This window comes from Nelumbo lutea, chromosome 5 (genome assembly GCF_056320005.1).
Source record: "Nelumbo lutea isolate HS-2025 chromosome 5, American lotus-T2T, whole genome shotgun sequence".
NCBI classification, from domain to species: Eukaryota; Viridiplantae; Streptophyta; class Magnoliopsida; order Proteales; family Nelumbonaceae; genus Nelumbo; species Nelumbo lutea.
In genome coordinates, this window is record NC_142688.1 from 47,152,449 (window position 1) to 47,174,225 (window position 21,777).

At 34.8% G+C, this 21,777-nt stretch overlaps 1 protein-coding gene across 1 annotated transcript; it reads left to right on the forward strand.

Moving 5' to 3' along the window:
• The first annotated feature begins 5,676 nt into the window (after positions 1-5,676).
• LOC148852186 (biotin--protein ligase 2-like) lies at positions 5,677-20,720 on the forward strand. The gene is made up of 12 exons (XM_088945747.1): positions 5,677-6,088; positions 6,165-6,432; positions 6,538-6,599; positions 6,710-6,858; positions 8,090-8,210; positions 8,463-8,618; positions 9,465-9,538; positions 10,537-10,562; positions 12,784-12,850; positions 18,597-18,695; positions 18,767-18,843; positions 20,390-20,720. Exons 1-12 carry the CDS (start codon positions 5,992-5,994, stop codon positions 20,430-20,432), a joined length of 1,239 nt encoding a protein of 412 aa, XP_088801873.1. The 5' UTR covers positions 5,677-5,991; the 3' UTR covers positions 20,433-20,720.
• Positions 20,721-21,777: the final 1,057 nt, after the last annotated feature.

Consider the following 21,777-nt stretch of genomic DNA (forward strand, 5'->3'; position numbering starts at 1 on the left):
GGGCTCAAATTGAGCCCAAGCTAATTGGGGCCAAGGGTTCACTACACCTAAGTAGTGAATTCACCATAACCTCTATGAAAGGTGGGGGCCGAACCCTTATGGACTTGTATGAGATCTTTGTGGGTCTCATGCTATATAGTATTTAAGACCAAAGTGGCCACGCCATATAGTATTTAAGCCCAAATGGGCTTAAGGGTCATTATTAGTATGTTAATTATATGATTGTGATGTGACATGGGTTGAAAATGGGCAAGGATCTGGTATGGAGTACTTATCTTCTTAAGAAGATAATGTTTATCAATTAAACTCATAATCCAACTTTGATTTGGATCAGCACTTAATTAGGTTAGGAGAGTGCTCTATATAAAAGAGAAAGAGGGGAGAGTCCAATTATGCTAATTCTCTCCACTCTCTTGTCCCTTCTCTTCTCCATTGCTTCCTAGAAACCTTAATTCGACTTAACTTTGATAAGAGCTGATTTTTTTTCAGTTTTCTATTGTGTTTTTGCAAGAAAAATGGTAGAGAATATCAGGTTCACATACCCACTTTGATCCAACAAGTTGGAGTCCGATTTTTGCTGAAATGGTGTTGCTAAATTGACATTACATACACACTATGCCATTTTTAGTAGGAGGTTGATTTTGGAATTGATATTGGGCATGAACTACCACTTTGGGAGCTTTGCAGTGTGGTATCTGTATCAGGTATTATCAATTTTAATTTGACTTCAAATTTGGTCCAGTTTAGTGCAAGATCAATCCCAAAATTTCATATTTCAAAATCACCTAAAAATTGGTTCCTGGGTTGGATTAGAAAATTTTAAAAATTTGGCCAACCACCACCCGGTTTGGCCATGCCAAACCTAATTTCTAACCCTTCCAACATCTTCACCTTTTTGTTTCATAAAATTATTCTTTTATCATGGGAGAATCTTTGATAATCAAATATTCTAGAACTATTGGAATCCTATCCTCTAGCAATGATGGAAGACTAAGGCAACAACTAATCTCCAACATTTTCAAGGAGATCAAGTATGAGTGGATCAAAAGGGAGACAAGTTTAGAGCAATTTGAATAGGAATGACAATGGGGTGGGGGTGGGGGTGGGGATAGGGATCCACTCCCCATCCCCATACCTGCAAAAAAACCTATCCCCATCCCTATCCCCTTCCCCACTAACGAGGACAAGACTATCACCATCCCCGTCCCCATGAGGATTCCCATCCTTGTAAGAGTCCCTACTCCCCACTGAACCTCATACTAGCTTAATAAACATATTTATAACCCGATCAAATCTTGAGAAAATTTTTAGTTTCATTCTACTCCACGGACAATAGGACAAGAAGAATCTCACTATGGAAAATAATAATATTAGAAGTCAAAAGCAAACAAGACAGGTGAGCCCTAATTGAATCTTTTCAAACTGGCACTCTATCCTATCAAAAAAGGGGAATATAAGTAACAATGGAGGCTTAAGGATGATCACAAAGAGATTGAAGAAAAAGGTGGGTCATCTTCCGTAGGCCTATAGTCTTTGAAGGCCCAAACCTGCTAGTCGAAACTTGAAAGTTTAGACCATAAGAAAGAGGAAAATCAAACCTGATCTTAGATTTATATATTGAACTAGTTGAAGAATGAATGGCCAATGGTCATCAATTTGTGAGTCTTGTACTTAGAATAGGGTTTATGTCTTTCCTCCGATGTTGTCTAGTCTGACCGACTAAGTGGGAGTAGTATGGGTTGTCAAAACTCATAAAAATAACCAAAAAGGACAAAAGATTACATAGTTATGGGGGGGGGGGTGTTTACTTTTTTATAAAGACAAAACGATGAGGAGTTGTAGTTGTCCAGATTTCAAAACAATAAAAAATGATATAAAAAATAAAATTAAAGATAAAAGCTATTGTTGTAGAAGCATAAGGACAATGGCAAATGACAATAGATCGATTCAGGTTTGGTGATGTTGAATAAAAAATATTTTATTGGAAAAGAATACAATAATATTTAAAAAAAAGCCCATACCTGTAAGGCTATAACCTGTTTGTGCAGTCCTCCTTCCTTCGATTTAGTCTAACTATTTCTTCAATCCATTGTTGATATGGTTGTGATCTTGTAAGTAACAGCCCGTTGTTCCAGTCCAGTGCCACCACTGTGTAAAGAAAAAGAAGAGAGGGGAAAAAGAGTAAAACTAAATTGAGTAATTGACTCATTTGGGGTTGGACTCAGTAAGAGAAACTGAAACATACTATGTAGGTAAACCTAAAAGTATTATATATAAGGTAATTTTGTAATTGTATTAACGGGGATCTCCCACGGGGCAAGAATCGGGGACCCCGTGAGGTGGGAATGCTATCCTCATCCCTACCAACGGGGATGAAAATTTCCCCATTCCCATCTCGTAGGGGAAAAATCGTCCCCATCCCCGCCCTATTCGAGGTAGATCCCCCTGAGGAGCAAGGAAATGAAGATAATTGTTCCCTAAATATGAGATAGTAAGGGTCTAGGTTAGGAATGGGGATTGAAGTCCTCGCCCCGCCCCGACCCTAATATTAAATGTTATTTATATTAAAGATACTATTATATTATTTATATTATATATATATATATCAATATATTTAAAACATTGTTTATAATTTTAAATTTTTATTTATTTTAACTAAATTTATTTTTCAAAAAAATACTATTATCTAAAAACATTTTGGGGATTCGGGTCCCCACGGGGAACCCATCTCCATTAGGCATCGGGGATGGGGATGGGGTTAGTTTCAAAATCGGGGTCGGGACGGGGAATATATTCCCCACCCAAACCCACCCCATTGCTATTCCTAGTCTGGAACTCTTTAGGCTTCACCCATTTGTTGGTACTAGTAAGTATGCACGTGCTTTGCACATGACAATTCTAAATGATGATAATGATAGTAAATGTATCAAAAATTTTATATAAATATGTATTTTTTTATTTTTTATTTTTTATTATTAATCAAATGCAAATCGTAAAATTCAAATCTGATTACATAAACACCTCATCCAAATATGTGATAATCAGATCAAGTTGTTAAGATTCAAGTATCATCGACAGACCTACCTGTTTAGCTAGATTCTTCTTTTTGTAATGTTATATCTTTTTGGTGTATATTTTCTTTTCTTTTTTTCATTTATCAAAAAAAAATGTAAGGTTTAAATAGAGAGGATGGAATGAGGTGAAAAGTAATAGTTCAATTTATAATTTAAACCTCACAATTAAATAGGGACTAAATTCCAAATTAAATACTTTAGTTAAAAGAATATCTCACAATCTAATTCATATTTTTAATGTTAGTGTAAATATAAAATTATAGATGTGTTCAGCTTTTTCTGTTTTTTTTTGTATTTTTGTGTGTAAAAATAATTCTAATATGTCAAACTTACTTTTTGTTTAATATGATAGTTATATGACGTTATACTTGTGCTTGAATGTTTTTTTTTTTGCAAAATTTATGTATTTTTTTGCCAAATAGTAAAATAATTTCATTTTTTGTTAGTTCTAAATTATGTATTTCAGTTTTATTATCAATAGAAATAATTCTTGTTTATTACACTTATTTTTAATTTGATTAATACAAATATCATAATTGTATCTAATTTCTCTACACTTTTTTTTGTAATTTTCTATTTTATTTTTATTTTAAAATTTTATTACCTAACTATGACATTATAGATTGATCAATTTGATTTGGATGGTTGAATTGCTTAGTCACCACTTGGATAAATAATGATTTTGTTTTTGAGTCAATTTTAAAATATATGGGTTTATATTGTTAAAAATATTGACAAAGATCTAATTAGTAGCATTTATTAGTGAAAAATAACTTAAAGATAAGATTTAATAAGAAAAAAATGGGAGTTAATACCTTAAGTATAAGACTTAATGAGAAGGGATTAAATGAGGTGGAAAGTAATAATTGAAGTTATATTTTCAACCATTATAATTAGAGATAGACTAAATACATAAATATGGACATTTTAGTAGCCATTAAAACTATAATAAATGTCTTTTATACTCTTTCTCAAACAAAGAAATAAAGGGTAATTTTAGTCCAACAAAATTTCACTCTGCATCCACACTTTTATATATAGTATAAATTTAATAGAGGGTAAGTTGGTCAACTTGTAAATGAGGGTATGCCTCTTGCAACATAGGTAAATTACTTACCTACGTGATCATTGAAGTCAATAAGTGCTCTCTCCCTTTCACCTTTCTCTTTACTTGAGTGCGGTTAAGTAAAATAGAATGAGGCTTTAGAAAGGTTAGTGCACATGAAGCTAGAACATACTTAGGCTATGTTTAGTTAATTATTCTGAGCCTCATTCTTTTAGTTCTTGCTCATTATAGGCAAGAATGATAACATTAGAATGTTTGGTTACAAAATTTTGCCATGGGCCACATTATTTTTAGAGTGAAAAATAAGCTCCATAGTAGAGAAATTGAGTAGCTTGCAACATGAAAAATAATCATGCCCCATCTTGCTCATTTTCATTCTTTGAGGAAACTCTATCTACAAAACTACTCCCATAGATATTTACTTTTGCGAAAGTACTTTTACATGAAAACACTTTTATAAAAGTAAATTTATGAAAAGTACTTTTACGAAAGTAAAATACTTTTTGAAAGCACCTTTTTATATTAAAACACTTTTATAAAAGTACTATGAAAGCACTTTAATAAAAATACTTTTATGAAAGCACTTTATGGAAGTACTTTTACGAAAGTACTTTTATAAAAGCACTTTTATAGAAGTACTGCTATGAAAGTACTTTTACAACAAATCTATGCCAACTGGTAAATATTAACTGTTGGAGACCTAGGCCGATGGTTTATGAATATTGGCACAATTTTTTTTTTTGAGGAATGAAATTGAACAACATAGGACACTTGTCAATTTGAAAATAATTCATTTTTAGGAAAAAAAAGTATTTGGTTCATAGCAATACTTTCTCATTATGCCTATTTTTACCTATTCTTGTGCATTTTAGAATTTCATCTTGGGTAAAATGAGAATTGAACCAAACATGGCCTTACTTGTTCGGCTAAATACACTTACTCAGCTAAGTAAAAAAGGATCGATGTCTTAACTCTTAACAAGGTTAGTGGGCATCAACACACTTATCTGAGATCGGCTTGAGTGCTCATGAGACTGTGTTCACACCATGCACAATTGTTTTATACTGTGTATTGGGAATATCTCCCTACCTATACGTTATTTTTCATGGGGAGATATTCTCAATGAAAGGCTTATGTATGAACACTATGAACATGGTCTAGGAACACAAAAGCCGATTTCACCAATCATTAGTTATAAAGAATTTGGATTAGTTAAATGCTTTTAATTATTGAGCCTAGATCTCCCACTCACACAAACTCTGCCCACCTCTACCCACATAACATCACAACCACACATGGATAACATCTCATTCTCCAATATGGTATTATTATACACAGGGAGATGTTGCTAGTGTGTTGTAGTAATCGTGGACAAGTGATCCAGGGTCGAGTAGACTGTGAAACCAATGATAAAAGGGATTTTTGAAATCGTGGCCATTTTTCAAAACAACAGTGCCCTGTAGCATTTCAACAAAATCACATGTATCTCATTATTTGGTTCAACCAATTTAAAAAATCGAGCATGCCTGTTGAAACCTCGCAGATGCATGAAACATAGGTGAATTGATGTATACCCTATATCGTACTTACCTGTCAATACATACATGAAAACGGTGATGAAAATGTGTCTCAATTTAATTAATAATCTAAGTAGAGATTACACATTATGCGTAACTAGGTCTGAAGTGTTGGGAATCGTCTTCGTCTCTAGCCAATTCATTCTATGGATTCGCGGTTCCTCGGGAGTCAAATATGAATGGCCGTTCGATTCGAACCGGAAGTCTTCGTTCCAACCGAGAAAGGCGCGCAGTGAGAAAATGATCACCTACCTCCGTGGCGTAATAAGAAGAAATGCCCTTGACGACTGTTCTGCGTTCTCTTGTTGCAGTCGTACCCACAAAAACCTTTTTTACCACCCAGAAAACTAAACGCTCTCTGTCACTCTCAGGTCAGGTGAACTCATACTACCATGTTTTCCCCCAATTATTTCACTTTTTCTTCTTGTAATGTGTTTTGCTTTTCAGCTATGGAGAACCCGTCATCGTCTGTGTTGGTTTTGTTCGGAAAATCATCTCTAGAGAACGAACTAGCTCTTTCTCTGAAGAACAATAACAGTTTGAAGCTTCCTGACGTTAGCAAAGTTTCGCTTCTTCTGAGTTCAGAGATGGAGAAGCCCTGTGACGAAGCAGCTTTTAAAGCAGAATTATACATGAATTCACATTCAGCCAATCGGTTTGGCAGATTTCTCATTTGGTCTCCTCGATTGGGTTCGACCCACGATGTCGTTTCTCAGTATGTATCTCTCAGTTTTAAAAAGTTCCTATTTTTGGGGAATCTTTCCAAAAATGTTGGTTTTTTAAGGGGATGAATCTTTTAATGTCTTTCAGTCATGAACAGCAATTTTTGTGAGCTTCCTATTGGCACTGTTTGTGTTGCTGATGTTCAATTCAAAGGGAGAGGCTTGAATTTTAAACTTCAATAAGCGCATTTTCTTGGTTTTTTTTTTTTTTTTTACTCTAAGAGATCTAAACTTAAGCGATTTCATATTCAATGTGATGGATTTTTTCAGGTCCTTCGAAGAATGTGTGGGAATCTCCGAAGGGTTGCCTTATGTTTTCGTTTACTTTACAGATGGAAGATGCGCGTGTTGTGCCTCTTGTACAGTATGTGGTGTCTTTGGCGATAACGGAGGCGATAAATGATGTTTGTGATGCAAAAGTAAGTGTTTATATTGGATTTTTTTTTAGTGAGCGAGGAAGTAAATGCAGCCAGACTGTTCCTTTTGGTTTTTTGTCTGAGTTATTAGTCTGCTTTGACTGACTTACGAAAATTCTGAAGAACCAGCTCCAAATAGTACTTGGCTTTATTTTAGGGTTATTTTTGAAGTATAAAGGTTTTGAGGAGAGAGAAATAAGAAGAGGACAAAAGGGTAGTTCCTTCAAGGTTTTGAGGAGAGAGAAATAAGAGGACAAAAGGGTAGTTCCTTCTCTCTCTCTCTCTCTCTCAAGCATTAAACAGAACAGGTTTTTTCCCTAAAATTTGCCTCTTTCTTTTATTCTTTCGTTACTCTCTCTCTCTCTTAATTTTTAATTTGTAAAAATACTATATCGTTCTTAATTGCCATTGCTTTATTATTCAATTCTTATATTAAATAAAAATACTTATTTATTGCAAAGCTGTGTTCGTAATATTGAAATAAATAGATTTGAAAGTGCTACTGTCTTTTGGATATGATGATATACCAAGTTTTGATATAAATTTCATTGTTTTTTACTAAAGAACTTCACTATTTTTCAAAATATATATGGTTGCTATTGATATTTAAAACCAGGAAATTAACCTAGAATTTAGGTTTTTCTTTGTCAAATTCCTTTCTCTAGGTAACTTAACACCAACTTATCTCCTAGGATCACCTACACACCTTGACAACTGTGGTATTTTCGTATTGGAAGTATCCACAGAAAATCTTCTGTGAAATAATGAATGAATTTAGGTGAATAAAAACAGGACAAGAAGATGGGCCAGAAATAGCTAGTTGGTCAATAGCTCTTTATGTATTCTTGCACTACTCAGGGCATTATTGATTCTTACCTAGGATATCATTGACCATCCTAAAGGTATACATTCTTACCTAGGCTACCAACAAGTGGCTACTTAGTCTCTTTTCCTGAACATGGTCTGTGCTATGGATTGGGGTTCCCTAAAGGTATACATTATTGATTCTTTTGTCAATACACACACAATTTACTTGTATCCCTCCACAAAAAACAAAAAAGAAAAGGAGAGAGCTCTGTCCAGTTTGGAAAGGATTAGGTTTTTTATTTGACATCTTCTTTGGCTATTTGGAACTTGTACTTGAATCTCATATTTAGCCTTTGTAATTAATTTTCAGTATTTTGAAACTTTTGATATTCGATATATTTGATCTGGAAATGTAATGTAATTTCAGGGCATGCCACATCTTGGTGTTAAAATAAAGTGGCCAAATGATTTGTATTTAAATGGCTTGAAAGTTGGAGGTATCCTATGCACCTCAACATATAAATCAAAGAAGTTCAATGTCAGTGCTGGTAAAGGGGACTTAACCTTCTGTGATCACATTCAATTCTTCTTTTGCAATGAGACCATGCATTCTCATATCTATGTTGATAACATGGCTGTACTGTTTCCTTTTTCATTATCACAGTCTTTTAATCTCATATACTCTAATACATCTGAACATGTTAGTTGATCCCTTAGTCCTATCTGCAAGGCATTCTGGAGAGGGATGGATAATATTTGGTTAAATGGTTGAATTATTGAAGCATGTTTTGCTATTACAGGAATAGGTTTGAATGTGGACAACAACAAACCAACTACATGCTTGAATGCAGTGAATCAAGAAATGAATTCTGCTACTTACCAGATAAGGAGAGAGGACATGCTTGTGGCATTTTTTCAGAGATTTGAGTATCTTTTTGATATTTTCTTAAATAAAGGTGAATAAAGTCTCAATTGTGAATTTGTGATGTATTGTCTACATTTTTTTTATTTATATGTCACATCAACTGGGTCTTATTTTTAATGGATTCCACCAATCTGATCTTTGAATTTGTGCAATAAACTTATAGAAGCTAATTGAAATAATTCTGGGAGAGAAAGGGTTGACCAAAAGTAATAACATATTTTGAGGAAGGAAAAAAGAAAAAGAAGGTTGGAGGGCCTCTCTTGGGGTTCTCAAAGGAAGATATGATAATATTGTTAATGAGCTATATTCAGATAGGAAAATTATATTCTATATTTTTCATCAGTCAATAACTTCTGAACAGACCTTCGAAATCTAATTTGGAGATCTCACAAAATCTAGTTGTCCTAGCTTCCAATTTCTCTCTAATCAAGTGACGTTCAGCATGTAGTTAGTAGTTTCTTGGAAGATGGATGAGAGATTTGGACTTACAGAATCTAGAGATCCACCTGGTCATCATAAGTGAACTCCATAGGCAGACACCTTGTAACCTCATTCTATATTTTGGATTATAGTTTCTTGGAGCATGAACTCATCTGGTTATTATAAATGAGTTCTATAATTCTTGTACCACATTCTATATCTTGAACCACACATACCCACAGAAACTATACATAATCCAAGATGTTATGCATTGCTACAAATTTGGCTAGAACTAATTTTGTCTTGCCATTTCTAGACCACAAAATTTCTCCATAGAGTACGCGAATATGGAAAATTTTGTTTGTAGAATGTATGTCCATCAAAATTGCATGCTCCATACTTTTCTACTGTTACTCTTCACTGTAATGCTTGATTTTCTTTTCCTATGTTTCTACAGCCACTTACCTGGAACTGAAAGTGCTTTGTTCACAAAAAGGAACATTGCAAAAGCCAGTTCACCCATACCTTTTGGTCTGTATCACATTACCAGTTTACTAGATGAAATTTATTCTTTTCTATAGCTTGCCAAAGAGAATTGCTTTACATCTTTTCATTTATTTTTGTGACTATCAGGAACCATCATCAATAATATATAATAAATTAAAATACTAGGCAATATGCTTTCAATCAAAGTAATCCTCCCTCTGAAAGAAGAAACCTTTGTTTTCACAAGCCAGCCTCTTCTCTATCCTCTCCAACAATGGACCCCGTGCAATGTCTGTTCCTATGTGAACCAATTCTTGTATTAGGTTTTTCTATATTTTATCATCTCAAATATATGAATTAGAGATATATGGATATATCCAAAATTCATGTCAAAACCATTTTTTTTTTAATTTTTTCATTAGGTTCTTTAGGGAGTTCTATCCTTGTCTTTGTTTATACCTTGGGACTTGGGTTGGATCAAATTGCTATAATTCATCCCTGCCTTTGAATCAGTTTGACATTTTTCACAGATTTTATAAACAGAAGTCCTTATTTTCATATTTGTCATTCCTTACCTATTCTTTGGAAGAAATTAACTCTCTTGAAATTTTGAACCTCAAATTATATCACCATGGAAGGAAAATTGAAATAACATTGTAGAGCTGATTCAAATGTTGAAATACCATAGTGTTTCTCTATAAATATTCTATGTATTAGCTTTTGTGGCATTCAGTGAATGAATGAATGAAGAATTTTATCTACCGATTTGTTTGGTGCTGACTCCATACTTAATGAAGGTGTTGACTCCATTTCTAGGTGCTGACTCCTAGAGACACCTAGTGGACTTGACTTCATTAGGATATATCAGGTATTTTATTTATTGGTTGGAAGATAATTTGCTGGATCTCTATTTATTAATTTCAGATTTCCCTATTTTTATTGCTTTTTTTTTCCCTTCATTGCTGAATTATTCCTACCTACCTGTATTTTTTCTCTTTATTCTTTCACCATATTCCTTCATCCGTGTTATTTCTGTTTTTCAGGTTTCTACACTACCTAAATGGCATAGGTTACACCTGTTCCCCTTTGTTTCTTCTTCTTTTTAATATTTGAGCACTCTTACATTCAAACACTTAAGTTAAATGTCAAACAAGCAGGCTGAGGGCTTTGGCTTTCTTTCCAGTTTGATGTAAACCATTCCAGCCACCATTATTTGTTATTATTTTAGGGTTTGATATCAATTTCTGGTTCAGAGACAGTTTACTCGGTTAGAACCTCCTTTTTTATTCCTTTCACTCAATAAAAATAAACTCACCTAAATGTTTTCCTACTATAATGCAAGTCTTTGTTGGGGTTTTCTTTTGCGTAGTCTTACGGACTTAAGAATTGTCTTCCTTTTTAGCTCCCTTAAAGAGGTATTATAGGTTTTGATAACAATAACAGAACCATAGAATATAGTTTCCTTAGAATCTTTTAGCATTTTCTATTTCAAATTGATTTAATTGACATTGTGTTATGAATCTTGTAGTAATTCTGATTACCCCCTTCAAATCTTGTATGAGACTAATCTAAAATTGAAGGTGTTTTAGTGGGAGGTCAAATAGAATAAGTAAACACTTAATGCCTTAAGCGTTAAGAATATGAATGGGAGGAGATGCAAATACTAGGTTTTTTTTCCTAACTTGTGCCTGATTTGCAAGACAAGCAGGGACTCTAGAAATCTCCTCTACATCCATTTGCTCACTTGCTTATGAGATTTGTTGCAATTGGCTGGGAAGTATTTGTTGTATGGTAGGTCTTTCATCCTTCACTTCAAGTGGACTTGTTTCTTCTACCAAGAAAAAAAGTGGACTTGTTTGAAAGCCTATTCAGGAACAGGACCAAGAAAATTTTTATTTTCAATATGTTCTGCTAGGTACATTTTTTCTCTTTTGAAAGAATAGAATGTTGCATTTTTTGAGGACATTTTTCACCTCATTCTGAATATTTTGAAGTTGATTACTACGATGCAGTTTTCGCAAAGGCATTTTATGTGTAAGCCTCAAGGCAAGGTGTACCATGGGGGTATATTACATGGCCCAGTCATAGGGTGTGACTGAGGTTTAAAGCTCATCTTATGCATGAACATATATAAATGGCTTTAAAAGATATGGAAATTAAAAAATGTTGAAATTATGTCAAGTTTACCTAATTCTCGTCAGTAGTAACATAAGTTAGCCCTAGTTAGCAAAAGCATCTATTAAAATACAAAGGAAAATAATTACCATTTTTATATGGTTATTGAGAGCTCTAGAGAAGCTGAAAGAGAAATTGGTTGTGATTAGATCTGAGGACTCACAACTTAACTGAGAATTGACCCTTGATAAATTGGACTGGTGAAAAAGAATTCAGGTATTGGTGCCAGATGGTTGGGACAAGGCCTTGTTAACTTGAGTTTGGGTTTATTTTTCAGAAAAGGTCTGCTTGTGAGGTTTAGAATTTTATTACAATGTCATAGTATTAGTTCATTGGGCTTCATGGTTGAGTTATTCAGAGACATCCATAGATTCTTTCCTTTTTTCTTTTGAGTAGCAGTATTTAAGTATTGGTATTAATGAAGTGATGCTGGTTAGTGCAAGTCCCTCATCATCATCATCATCATCATCCTCCATGCCTTATCCCAACTATATGGGGTCGGTTATTAGTGCAAGCCCCTATGAACATGAAAAAGAACAAGGGCAGTCCATATCCTTGCAATTGTTCTCTCTTGTGCAACATGCACAAAAGAATGTATTCATGTCTCACCACATACCACCACACCAAAGATATTGGTAGCTGGATCAGTTCATCTATAGCTGACCAAAAAGAGAAAAGTAGATGAGAGAAGAGGAAGAAGGTAAACATACCTTCCTGAGAAACTGGTTCAATGCGACCAGGCTTCCACTTTTCTCCTTGAGATTATTTGTTCTTGGTACTTTCTGGATCCAACATGCCTAAGCATAATGTTGATGACTGTTCAATTGGAAACCTAGGACTGTCACAGTTGAAGTAGTTCTTAGATACAGTTTAGGAGATGGCACCTTTTCCTTAAAAGGACCTTCAGGTTTGGGTGATTTCATTTAGGACTCTCATTCTTTTCCTTCTTCGAAGTCCTAATGTTCTGCACTGCTTATTGGTGAAGGTGAATCCTATGATATTGAGTGCTTGGGTGTCTCATAAGGTCAACATGTGGGCATTGGAATTTGTCCCATTACATCAAAGTGGCCAGAGTCCCCACTTCCAGGATGAACATGCTGTTCCTATGAAGGCAGGACTTTTAATCTCACTGTTGATGAGTTAGCCAAGAGTGGAATATCTCATTTTCGCATGCATTTACAGGTCAACTCTTCCTATGTATCTTGTTTTTTTAGTTCTTGCATGTCCTAATTTTGTGTTTTATTTATGCTACACTTTCTATCATCATTTCCCATCTTGACACACATTTACAGTCACACACATCAGACATACACATAGATACATTCACATACTTGCCTGACTATAACTGATGGTAATTTCAACATGGACATTGGTCTCTTGGAAAAGATGATTTATTCTCTAGAGGAAACTTTTTATTTTCTCACCTTCTCTAGTTGAGTATCAAGCATTTCTTCTTTGACCATGCAGGATTTTCATGGTTGTTCTCTACATAAGTAAGACCGTATTCATATATGCACATGAAAAAAATGTATTCTTATGCAAAATTCTGATAAAGATTTTTGCAGTACATGGTTGTTCACTCTCATGTTGTAAAATCAGGACACAAGTAAACACATTCTTTTCCATGTTCTATTACAATCAATTAATAAGTTTAGAACATAATAATCATGTTCCAATACATTCTTTTCCATGTTCCATTTTTGAAAATCAAGGTTAGCAATCTTTATTGCACTATAGAGAAGCATCAAAAGATTTGCAAGTTACCAAAATCTAATCTCTTAAGAAACCACTAGTCTAACATATGTACAAGTTTACCAAATTTAAGTTTTGCAAACAGAGCCATGGGCGGGATTAGAGGAAGTGGCCATATGTCAGGTTTTTAAACATCACAATCAAGTGAGTGAGGAAACCAATTGTAAAGCCCTAAGCCATCAAACATCATTTCCCAAAAGCAAATTCTAACATCATTTCATCATTCAGTTATTGAACATAAACAACAAAAGCAAGAATAGTCTCACTAATTAATCCTTGTAGCCTATTCCTAAGCATCTAGGTCCATTTAACTTTTGCATATTTTTATATTGTTGTTGTTCTTTGTAGATCCATGGTGTTCAATCTCATATGCATGCCTATGCAGAGATTTGACATATGTAATTCAAGTAATAAAAATTTGAGATTTATAAAGTGAACAAACATAAAAAGAATTTTTTTTTTTTGGGTGGGGGGACTTTTACATTTAGCATAGCAAAACTTATTTGACTGGATTTAGTCAAATATATGTGGAGACACAAGGTGTCAACCTATGGATTATCTATAAAGCTTTTATGTTCTAGTAAGGAATTATTTTTAAAATTTTAATTAGGGATATAAAGTACATCTTTTTGAAAGAATTTATAGAATAGAAATTTGTGGTGCTTAAATGCCACATACCCCCTTTTTTTGATCAGTGAAAAATTTTATTAATTCAGAACTTGAAACTGATGCAAGCTGCAGCCTCTCCCAACAGATTACAAAGAGACTAAAAGCGGGCCACATAGAGACTTAAAAATAAATTAAAGCTGATCCCAAAACATAAGTTTCCTATTTGCTGCCCCTTGTTTGGCTAAGCAATCAGCCAGGGCATTTGCTGATCTTCCCACCACTGTATTGTTACAGACATATTCCTTGTCAGCCACTTAAATTTTTTGTTTTCATTTTTGTAGCACCACACAACATCCTCAAAATTCTTTAACCACCCCACCACCACCTTGGAATCCCTTTCAATTAACAGTTGCTCCACACTCAATTGATTTGTGAATTGCACTCCTTGTAAATCCGCTAGTAATTCCTAACAAAATCCTCAAATCCCAAAGGACTCGAGTAAAGAAGTACAACCTCTCCAAACTCATTTCTCAAAGCCCCTCCCATTCCAGAGAGCCCTGGGTTGCCCTAACTATTCTCATCAAAATTCAGCTTTAGTGAAAATTCAGAAGGGAGAGCCCAACTCATAACTACCCTATTCTTAATGGAGGAACACCCTGTCACTACTAACCAATTCCTCCATAAATCATTAAAGGAGAATTGGTGGAAGAGTTCCAAAGTCTATAACTAGTGTATTGCCTATTCAACACAAATTCCTTCAAATCTCGGCTGCTCCTCTTCGAAAATTCTAGCCATTCCTTTTCTTCCTAGATTGCCCAAATCAAAGTTGCTCTGGCACGTCTCCACATAGTTCTTCCTCTTTTTTTTTTCGCTTTAGGACAAGTGAAGGTAGAAGGGTTTAAGATCATGCTTTCTTCTATTGGCATATTCCACTTGCACCCAAGCATTGAGAAAGGCAAATCCCATAACTCTACAGTAAAAGAACAAGAGATTAGAAAGTGCTAGCAATCTTCACTGTGAGATTTGCAAAGAATACACCAATTAGGTGAAATACAAAGGCAATTCTCTTTTGTAGGTTATTTGAAGTATTGACTTTCCCATGGAACTCTTCCTGACAAAAAGCCATAATCTTAGGGGGAACTGACCTAAAGCGAACTTCCTTAAAAGGGATAACCTATTGAGAGGGAGATTGGAAAAGGGACTTAAAAAAAGAAGCACAAGAGAAAGTCGCTTTGGACCTAGGAACCCACACCCTTTTGTTTGGCTTAGAAGGATCCAAACAAGCCTTATTGAGGAGACAAAGCAAATTAGATAGTCAGTTGATTTCTTCATCCCTTAACACTATGGAAACTAAAGTCCCAGTTTGGAGCCAAAGGAATTATCGAAGGGGAGAGAGATATTGAAACAACCTCTTTTTATATAAAAAAGTAGAGAATAAGGATGGGTAGAGGTCCTTTAAAGGGGTATCTCCAACTCAAATCCTCCTAGAAACGAAAACAAACATCATATGTGACACACCTGAGAAACCAAGGAAGAATGCTGTGAATTACCTTCCAAGGTGTTGCCAAGATAGCCCACCGTGATACACCGACATCCCATCCATTCTCTGAACAGTCGTGAATATTTTCCACCACTTCATGCTATAACCTCTCTCGCTCTAGGGGCCAACACCATGATACTTTTCCAACAAAGCTAGGTTCTTTTGAACCACATTTCCTAACCCCAAACCCTCTCCTCTTTACTTCTACATACAATCTCCCACATAATAAGGTGATTCTTTTTACCTTCCCTCGGTTCCCAAAGAAAATCTCTCATTAATTTTTCCAACTTATTTGCTTTCCTAGGCAGTATCCTAAAGACAAATAGAAAATATATTATGAAACTTGACTCGAGGAGTGGCAGATTTAGGGGTGTAACCGAGTTGCGTCGAAACTTGACTCGAGCTCGATCAAGTTTTTTCTTTAGGGAGGGCTAAGAGAGTTTACCCCTCCCTTTGTACTTATTTCTATTTTGAAAGTTTAATAAAAGATTGTTATTGATAAAAAAAGTTGTTTCATACTTGAACTCGACTTGAGTTGATACTGGCTAGCTACTCAAACTCAACTTGGCTCGAGCTAATTATAAACAAGTTGCTATTAAAAATTATAAATAAATTAATATTTAAAATGTTATAGAAAAAATATATTAGAAAACTTGATTATATATTAAAAATTATAAAAAAAATCAATATTATGAAATATTATAAATAAAAATATATTATGAAACTTGATTATAAATTTATTTATTTATATTATAAATAAAAATATATTGAAAAGTAATATTTTATTAGAGGCTTGAATAGGCTCGTGAGTTACTTGATCTGGGTATTACGAAGCTTGAACTTGGCTCAACTTGACTCAATAATCTTCGAGCCGAGTTTGAATATTTAGTGAGCTGAGCCCAAGTAGCTCATGAGTTGGCTTGGCTCGCTTATATCCCTAGGTAGATTCGCCCATGTAGCTCTTATCAAGGTGCTATCACCCAAGGAAATATGATTCTTCTTCCACAAGGCTAATTTTTCTCAAACTTTTCTAGCACTAGAATCCAAAAACTACTCCTAATGGATGCCTTAAATAGGACATAACCCAAGAAGAGATGGAACACTCAAGACACTCTGCAATAGCCTCAACCTCCCTAACCTCCAAATTGATACCCACTATGCAGCTCTTTTCTAGATTGAGTCAAGTTGGAAATCTTTCAAAGCCTCTAATAAACTCTTTTAGATTTCCTACCTTCTCGCTAATGCCCCCGTCACAAAAGATCATCAAGTCATTTGCAAACTAAAGATGAGTAAATGAGATTCGACTTCTACCTATTCTCCAACCCCTTATAGCATCTTCCCTATCAGCCTAGTGATGCCACATACTCTGTTTGCGTAATGCATATAATATAGAGGAATTCTAGTAATAGATACATAAGATTCAAGAACTGCTTAGAATACATAATGGTAAAATATATAAAAAAGTGTTTTTGTTGGGAAACCAGGTTCAAGGATTTGTTAGATGTTTTTGTTCATGCTTTTAAGGAGTTTGCAACTGTTAAATGCATAAGGATGACTTGGGATAAAGTTTAGTATTGGAATAAGAGGCATGTATATGGATAATAATGTTTTTTTCTTTGTTTTTCTTTGAAAAGATTAGATTGTTGTTTCTTTTAGAATGGTATACCTGGTTTATTACTTGAGTATGACAATAATATCAATAGAAGTATTATGATTGTAGTTGAGTTAAAATTTCAACTCATCTGCATTATCTTTTTCAACTAAATAAGTATAAAAGAAAATATTGTATCCTTTTGGAACTTAAATACATGGAAATGTAAGGTTCATAGGAATTTAAAACTATCTATTAAAAGCTAGATGAATGCCCTTTAATTTAGTGTCCAAGTTCAATATTAACACATGAGTAATGTATCAACAATTAATTAAGTGTTAAAGAACATAAGGATCAGGAGGAAGCTATGAAGGAATGCCATGATTTGTATCAATTGGTTGTAATTGTGACATATCATTCAATAGTGTAATATTGCAGTTTAATATGCAGGAAAAATTGTCTACTGCAATATTGAGGTGTATTATTCCAGTGTTCTCTATGGAAACGACTCTTAACATATAAACATTTTTTGACCAAAACTTAAAAGTTAGAATCATGATGTGCAGTTAAATAGACATGAGAAATTTTTGCTTGCTGTCTTGTTCTGAGGTGTTGACTCCACTGAAGAAGATTCACAAATGCCTCATTTTAAGTGTTTCTCATGAAAAATGTGTCCCAAAGATTGAGTTGGGATGTGAGAGCACCTTAATTAAGGCCATTGCAAATCATTTCTAAACTTTGAAGCAACAATCAATACCTATTTACTGAGGTAGCTTAGCTAGCTGTACTTTTACCTTATGTACTGGAATAAAACCCTGAAGAGAGAGATTGTCAAATTCCTTAGTTAATTATGAAATGGCGATTTAACCTCCATAAACATCATGACATGATGGGAACCCCTTTTAGCATGTGAAATACCCCTATGTATTTCTGCCCCTATATGTGCTTGCCTTTTAACCAACCATGGCCAATTTAGGTTGGAATGTATCAGAATCCAACAAAATTACTACTGCTACTGCTTGCTTTTACTTTTTTTTTCTTTGGATATTTAATGCATAGATTTCGTGGTCATAAGCCATGACTTGTAGAAGGATGTTGATATAGCATGGCATAATTATCTTTCCTCTAGATCAACAGGGAAAATATTTCCTTTATGCTTTATCAAATAATTATAGGAAACTCATCTGAATATGCACCTTCTTATCATGCATTATGAAGTAAAAATTAAAAAAAAAAAGTAAAAGAAAAATTACATGGCATTATACCTGTGAAACTGTTATAGTAAAAGAATAAATCTCTTGTACTGGTGTTGCTGTTAATTTACATGTCTTTCTGTGTTGATATTATTCACAAGCCTTGGTCATGTGATACATGAATGAAACCTTTTGTACATCATGAAATGATTCTTGACCTAATGTATAATGCTATATTTACAGATTATTGATTCTGTACAGCTCTATGCATGCAGTGGACAGACAGTTGTACAGGAAAGAAAAGAAGATCAACGGGTAGAAGATGTAGTGGTTAAAATTCAGGTGAAGTAGGTAAGATGATTTTTAAGAAATTAAAGACGTTGGATTTCAATTATTTGCTTTTCTAACTGCAGTGTTTAACTTCCTCGGGATATTTATTAGCTTCTGATGAGGGCAATCAAATGTATGAGCTTCATCCTGATGGTAACAGGTATTGTCAGGTATTGCCTTTACCTGCAGTAATAATCTCCTCAGTATGTAATTGACAGTAGAAAATAAAAGCAATTGTGTCAAATAAACGATCGTTCCTTGGAGGTCTTGTGTCTTTGCTAAATGAAATCGAGAATCGAGAATACTCTGACATTAGATGTGAAATGTTCAGATAACTAATCATAGGAAGATGAACTGCCAATATATTAATATGATACCAAATATGCATAATGTTTAGTTGTTGCTCATGCAAATGATGTTGATGTTGTTTACATGAATTTAGATTTCAACCTTCATGAACAACATGGTGTAAATGTTGGAATATATCTGTATTTTCAAGATCATCACTTAATATTGACTTTTTCTACTGACTTGATAAATATTATTCTGTGACCATGGAAATGGAAAAGATGAGCTTATATTTTCCCTAATCTATGATCAAAGTGATGTATTGAAAACATGATTCTTAAGTATGAGCAGTCAACTCTACTCATATTGGAAGAATTAATATTTAATCTCTAGTTGGGCAGTCTATTGGGAGAAATAGTTTTCACTTCATAGTTTTCACTACATGATTTGGAGATCAACGGTATCATATTCTCTTTGGAGCAACCTATTCACCTTGAGAGTTCTTTCAGCTGTTGGCCTTTTGTTGACTCAATAGCCATATTGTCTCAATATTCCTATGGGTATCCAAGAAAATATAGTGAAAATCTGAGGCTTATCAAGGTGTCTAGTGTGCTTACTGGGCATCTCTTCCAAACATCTGTCCTGTGAGTGGTATTCCTGAGACTGACTCCTTCAAATTGCATGTACTACCAAAATTTGTGCATTTGAACGTACCAGTGCAGACACCTTGGCAATTCTTTGCCAGTCTTCGTAGAAATGATACAGTACATGTCTTTGTTAGTGCAGGCAGCAGATACCTTGGTTAGTCATATGAAGAAATTTCACCTTGTGGAAATGACAGGAAGGTTATAGACAATGTTCTGACTTTCCAGAACCATAGGGATGGAAAAGATGCTCTTCTTTTCCATGTTATGTGTATGTCTTACCTCGTTATACCTATGTGCAGCTGTATAGTTAACTACCATATCAACTAGAGTTGCATCTTTGAAGCTCCTATTCATATTGTCCATTAAGATGTGACTTGGGTGCCAGAGTGCTCTGATCTTCCTTCCATAGACCTCGTTGCTTCTTTTTTATTGATTAAATATTCACATTCTTTGATTTTGTGCTTCTGCTTTAACACTTGACAGCTGTGATATCAGTTGGCCTGGTATAATGATGTCTCTATTTTTGTACTAGACCACGGGTTTATGACAGAAAATTAACCATGAAAAGGAATGCATTTACTTGTTTATCTTTTATTTTTGGCCTTCATCATGGACTAATGCGTTTATCACTTGGTCACAGTACATCTCATGTGCAGTAAATATTCCATTGCAATGGTTTTTCATAGTGTGTATTCTAGCAGTTTACTGCAACACCACAAATTGTGGATATGGACTATCAGCACTTACATTACTGGCTTCATGTGAATCCAGCTTTGACTTCTTCAAAGGACTGATCCGAAGGAAACTGGAATAAAGAAGATGCTTTTGCAGCTTCCAGCCTTCCACCTTGGAGGAAACAACTAGTTCTCATCATGTGCATGGACAGAGGATGCTTTTCACTTTTCCCATTTTTTTTCTTTTGTTAATTGGGCAGGTCATTCCATCAACTTATAAACAGGGATCTGATCTGAGTCTCAGCTGTGAAGTATGACCATTGTACAAGATTTTGAATACCTTCAAACAGAAAATTGGAATCTCTCTACTGCATCTTCTCCTTTTCTTAATTTAATAAGAATATGTCATGTTCCTCCTAGATAATAAATACATTGGTAGGCCTTTTGGTCTCTTCTACGGCAGCCATGAAAGGATTTGATTAATCAGATCTATGATTGTTCCGGTCTTTTTCTAATTAAATATGTTACAGGCATTTGTTCTATTAGTTAACTAATATATATTCCTAATCTTGCTAGATCAGCCACCCATGACCCCATTTGTGAACCGGGTCCACCTAACAAACCAATTAATAATCATGTCACGTGGGTTTGGCAGCATTTTCCAAGCAAGCCCAAATCTAATGTCACCAGGCTCAATGCTCCCCATTTGAATCTCAATCCTGTTGACTCTTGAACTACTGTGATGTCGTGGTACTGTTCTTGGTCCAAAAACACAGTTCTAAACATGTTTGCCAAGCCATGATTAATGGCAATGGAGGTGCAGTGGTACAAAGTGCAGTGCAATTCCAGTACAAATTTATCTTGGTCACTGAGAGTGGCCTGTCCTTGTGATGGTTTTCCCCATTGCTTTCCGTTTCTGTTTCTTCAAAGGGAAAAAAAAATTCCCCACATGCACAGTCTTCCCTATACAACAAAAAGACAGGAGCAGTGTATAATTGGTATGACCATAACCCATTTAGGGTCCATTAAAGGATGCTGTCCCCATCGCATTGTGGAATTTTATGAGGTTAAGTCATACTCAAAAGGCTGCAAAGGGTGAAGAGAGAGAAGGCCCTTAACATTCATGGCTTTCCAGCCGAGGGAGTAGTACCCTCTCTTTGTCATCCATGGGACCCAATTTCCCCCAAACAAGCCCCCCACACCCTTTAGCAGAATATGCCTTTCGCCCAATGTCTCTTTGAATTTCACTATTCGTTGCAAGGTTGGGGTCTGTCCAATCTGTACCATGTACCCCACACATCAAGTTTTCAGCTTTTGTCTCTTGGCTTGTCTTGCTTGGCCTGATCAGGCTGGCCCAAGTTTTTGTACAGACCTTCAACCCAGAAGAGTAAAACCAATCTCAAATGAGAAGGGGCATCTGGGTTTTGGGCAGGCAAACCTCTCTTCAAGCATGGTATTACAAGTTCAAAATTACCCCTTTGAACT